Source organism: Pygoscelis adeliae, unplaced genomic scaffold (genome assembly GCF_000699105.1).
Source record: "Pygoscelis adeliae isolate BGI_AS28 unplaced genomic scaffold, ASM69910v1 Scaffold977, whole genome shotgun sequence".
Lineage (NCBI taxonomy): Eukaryota > Metazoa > Chordata > Aves > Sphenisciformes > Spheniscidae > Pygoscelis > Pygoscelis adeliae.
Window position 1 is genome coordinate 9,084 of NW_008825130.1, and position 4,927 is coordinate 14,010.

Below are 4,927 nucleotides of genomic sequence, written 5' to 3' on the forward strand. Positions count from 1 at the left end.
CCCCCACTCCTCCCTGGGAGGACAGATCACACACTCGATACCCTTTTCAGAGCCAACAGTTTTTCAGATTTGCTTCTCTGAGTAACATCCTGAGGAAATGCACACAACGAGAGGAGAACAGCAGCTGTTAGCTCCCAGCAGAACTGAGACGCGGCCAACGCAGGTGAGTGCCTCTCGAAACAGAACTGCCCCGTTCTCACCGGGGGGGCTGAGGGAGCATTGGCTGGGGACAAGCTAAACGCAAGCGGTAGTGTTCGGTACAGCCGAGGGGCGGCAATCCTCTCCCAGAACACAGATCAAACCCCAGGATGGGGCCGACACCTGGAGCCCACGACCAGTCTTGGCATGACAATGACCAAGTGTTCTGACCCAAATGGCCTGGGCCGGTGGCCCACTGGGGTGGCAGGACTGGCAGGGCTGCTTTGCTGGGCTTGCTCCGATCGTTTCTAAAGGTGCTTTTTGTCAGATCTGTTGTCCCTCCCACAGCTGCTGCAGCCATCCTGATGCATGCAGCAGGTAGCCCAGCACAAGCACGATTGACTGCTCACATCTGATTCATATCACATGCGGCTGTCACGTGGTGTGGGCACACGGGCCTGGCATTTGGAACACGCAATTGCAGCTCACACCAAGACCGCGGGACTGACGGCTCTTACAAGGTGAGCATGGCAGCTCCTCCTGCCCTCAGGGAAGGGGAGGAGTGCCTGGCGGGCTGCCTTACCGACTGGTCGGTGGTGAGCGGTGTGTACCCGGTCATGAGGAAGTGCAGCCGGGGGGTGGGGATCAGCGAGGCAATCAGCCCGATGAGGTCATTGTTCATGTACCCAGGATACCTGAGCGTGGTGGTGCTGGCAGACATGATGGTGGAGACCTGGGGGAAGAGGATGGAGTCAGCGTCTGTGTCACCGTGTGGTCGCAGAGCACGTTCAAAACCTGCTTCACACACAGCCGTGCCAGGGGAAGCTGGAGCTCCCGTGGAGGCTGCCCCTGGGAAGGTCAGAGGACCCTTGTTCACGGCTCCAGGCTGCCCACCATCACGCCCAGCCCACGCCGCAAGTTCAGACCGAATCGAAGACAGCGGGGAAGCCCCATGCTGGCTTCTCCAGAGGGAAGAGCCCTTCTCACCAGCTGGTTGATCTGAGAAAACGATGGGTTCTGAATGTGCAGCCGGTCTGTCGCGATCCGATTCAAGGCTGTGTTGTCCAGAACCACCTGCAAGAGGAAAAACGGCTCTGTGAAGAGCCTCGGAGGCAGCCTAAGGAAGGGCAGCCCCGGCCACGTGTCCCAGGGCACCGGATCACCCAGCATAGGCCCTGAGCGCCACGGCCTGGCAGAGCCCTCCGCGGCAGGTGGCAGACACTTGAAACCACAAGCTGACTCATCTGTGGAGCGTAACCGACACTGTCAATGGAAGCTCTTCCCTCCTGTCTTGGCTGTGCTCCCCAGCGCTCTCCCAAAGAGCACTGCCCCTGGGCCAGCACTTTGCAGCAACTTTCAGCCCCAGCAGCTCTGGTACAGCTGCTCTTGCCCTGCCACATGCAGAGATAAGCTGGGAGGGACGAGTACTGTCTTGGTTAGGACCTGACCAAAGACCCTGGTGCAGGCTGAAGATGCTGCCTGGCTGGGGCTTGTGGGTGCTGAAAGCGATGCTGGAATCGAGCTCAAGTGAAGGACTGCAGCGCAGCTACGTAGAGGAAGCAGAGCCAGTCCTCGCTGCCATGGGAAGAATCTGCCGGATCCCGCAGGCAGAAATGCCAAGCCGGACAGCTCAGCAGGGGTTAGCGTAGAGCCCTTGTCCCTGGAGCCACCATATCTGCTCAGTCCTTCTGGACGGGGGTGCACTTGTTGCTGCACCTGGGGCTTCGCAGGCACATCGCATGCTGCTGCGGCACTCACCCCGCACAGCTACGGCACTTGCCCCAGGGAAAGCTGCGTTTTTGAGCGGCTGGGGACAGGGCTGCCACGCAGGAGCTGGCTGCGCTGCTGGCCTGACATGCAGCAGGACTCTTACCACACAGTCAGCATTCTGAGTCAACCTCTTCAGCGTCAGCAGAGAGTTGTATGGCTGGACTACAACATCGCTCATCTCATCCTGGTTTGGGAAAACCGAGTAGGTCTCCACCAGCTTCTTGGGATACCTGGTGAGAAAGCCCAGACATCTCAAGGGTTAACACCACCGAGCCAGCACTCTCTCCTCCCACAAGCTCCCTTTACAGTCTCCAGGGTTCAGGACAGCAGTGAGTCACCAGTGCTGCATGCCAGAGTCGGCTCCCAGGGAGGGAGAGAATTTGTCCCAGCAGTGCCTACCCTAGCAGTACAGGAGCAGGCTGCCAGACAGAGCTACAGGCGAGGCTGAGCCATCCGCAGGCTGATTAAGCAGCTGCTTACAAGCCTTTTCAAGAGGCTGCAAGCTCAAACAGGCAGGGATGGCAGCTCAGAGCCCACAGCTAGAGCCTCCCACCCTCCCTTGCACAAGTCAGAGTGTCAGAAGGCAGCTGCCTGATAAGAATGGCTGAGGGAAGGCAGAGTTTGGACAGCATGAGTCCAGTTTCAGAGCCCCTGAAGTCCCCAGGCGTATCAGGAGCCATCCCTTCCCCGGGCAGTGTGCCAGGGATTGCACAAGACAGTGTTTGGGTGGGGGCGGTGGCTCTGAGTCAGCGCTCTCCAGCTCCCTGCTTTGGCAGGGTGCCCAGGCTGGGCCAGGCTCTGCCGTGAGGGAAGGGGACGAGGCTGAATGCTCACCTGTCATTCAGTCTCTCCAGGAGGTATGAGCCCAGCCCGGAGCCCGTTCCACCGGCAATGGAGTGGCAAAGCACAAACCCCTAGAAGGAAGCAGAACGCAGGCAGCTCAAGCTCCAGCTCAGCCCCAGGAGCAGGCAGAGCAAAGCACGCTGTGCCACCACCTCCAGCAGAGACTCGCCAGCCAGAGAACTCCCCCTGTGACAACTGAGAGCGCGGAGCTGACGCCTGCGGACGGAGTGGAGGTCAGCTCTGGCCCCTCCAGGCCACAGCGACAGCCACACGCTCATCAGGCCGCTTCTGTCAGCGTGGATGGAAGCCACGTCTCTGCACACACCACAAAGTGCATATGCTGCTCAGGAGCCTCCTGGATTCCTCCCACCCCAGAACAGACTTCAGAATAGCTCCAACGTCACCTTCAGCATCCAGTCGGTCATACAAAACAAAGGTACACGTTCCCAGCCCTTTTCCTGGGCCCTCCATGCCATTCCCCTCCTTCTAGAGTGCCCGAGGCCAAACTCCCTCTACCTGACTTCAGGGCCGTTCCCACCTGCTGCAGGTCCCACAGCGGGCTCTCGGATCTTCTGCCAACTTATTCTACGATGCCATTTTCCCTTCCCTTGTTGCCATGTGACGGCCTGACACAAACACCAGGGAGCCCTGTCTGTCTATGCACAGGAAACGGGTTTACATGGACGGTGGCCAAGGTCCTGTCAGAGGCACACGGCAAAGCAGCCGAAGAGCTGTTGGTACCCCTGGTGCCCCTTTAACCCGGCTGGAGAGAAAATCAAGCTGCAGCTGCCTACGCTCACTCCATGGATTTCAAAGCACGCAGCAACTCTGGGTCTAAACACCTTCCTGCTGGCAGCCCGAGGCTCCCTCCTCTGCTGCAGGCAGAGGGGCAGCAGGCGCCTTGTTCCAGCACAGCCCTCCCTACCCACGAGGGCCTTCACCGGGGGACAAGCAGTGTGTGTCCCACTTCAGCTGATGCGGGGGAGAGCCATGGGAGGGAGGGAGGTGGAACAGGGAAAGGAAAAAGCACCATAATGCCTGGAACTCTTCCTGCGGCCTGTATTCTGCAGGAAGTGCCCAATGCGAGCAGTATTTGGGGCAGAAAAATGCCCCGCTGAGCATACAGTAAGAAGATTTCTGGGGAGGCCTGGCAGATATAGTAGTGATGGGAAAGACCTCCCTTCCCTAGTTCCCCTCTCTACCTGTCCTCTGCTCAGCACCCAGAAGCAAGTTCAGGAAGTCTGCGTACACCGAAGGGCTGAGCTCGACCTTATAAAACGGCAGCCTGGCTCTGAAAACACCAAACAGGGCAACCGGATTCAAATCCCCTGGTTTACTTACTTCCAAACTGTCGCTCCCATCAGCCTCTCTGTCTATTATGTCAAAAATATCTTCGTGGATTTTTTCTCCCTGCAAGAGAGACCAGACCAGGATTTGTTCCTTTCCCACAGAAAATGGAGAAGAGCTCCTCAAGCCTGGTGTGAAGCCAAGTCAGACTGGCAATGTGACCCGGCGCCCAGGGTGCCACAAAATGTCAGGCGTAAGTCCCCTGCCGAATGATGGAAACTGCGTGCAGAGCCTGACGTGAGACAGCCACAATACAGCCTCACGCCTAACGAGCTGACCTGTGTTTGTACCCAGGAGCACCAGAGCTGTTACCTGTGAGAAGCCACTGGCCCAGTTGTTCCCAGCTCCCCCTCCGTGCTCAGACAGGTAGATGTTTTCTGGGTTGTAGAGGTTGGCGTAAGGGGAGTTCAGGATGGAGTGGATAACTCGGGGCTCCAGGTCCAGCAGCACGGCTCGCGGGATGTAGTGCTCATCGTCTGCCTTTAACAAGGAGCAGTAAGATCATGATGCAGTCGCAGCTCAGCGCCGCTTCTTACTGCAAGAGAAACTGCAAGTGCGTGTGCCACCCCCTGGCCGTGGAGAGCACGGCACAGCCGGCGTCTGACAGGGAAGAGGAGGAAGGGAAGCTTGTTATGTACGGCCTGTCCGTAACGCAGCATCTTTATGCGACCCAGAGCATGTCCTGAATGCTGGGCGGGCGGAGGGGGGGCGGCTCCCCCCCATCGGGCTCGCGCTCGCAGCGGTTACGTAAGGTGGTATCTATGGCAGCCTCAGCCTCACGTTTCTGCCTCCACAACACATCCATTTCCAGAAACTGGAGCGCAGACAG

General features: G+C 58.5%; 1 protein-coding gene across 1 annotated transcript in view; it reads right to left on the reverse strand.

Annotated features, from left to right (window-relative positions):
• TUBG1 (tubulin, gamma 1) overlaps window positions 1-4,927 on the reverse strand; it is a gene marked incomplete at its 5' end in the record, with an annotated part of 7,667 nt that overhangs the window by 2,369 nt on the left and 371 nt on the right. Inside the window, 6 exons of the mRNA XM_009328275.1 lie at window positions 722-871; window positions 1,126-1,212; window positions 2,012-2,138; window positions 2,743-2,822; window positions 4,093-4,161; window positions 4,411-4,578. Of these exons, the coding sequence (XP_009326550.1) occupies window positions 722-871; window positions 1,126-1,212; window positions 2,012-2,138; window positions 2,743-2,822; window positions 4,093-4,161; window positions 4,411-4,578 (681 nt within the window). The remainder of the gene's footprint in view (window positions 1-721; window positions 872-1,125; window positions 1,213-2,011; window positions 2,139-2,742; window positions 2,823-4,092; window positions 4,162-4,410; window positions 4,579-4,927) is intronic.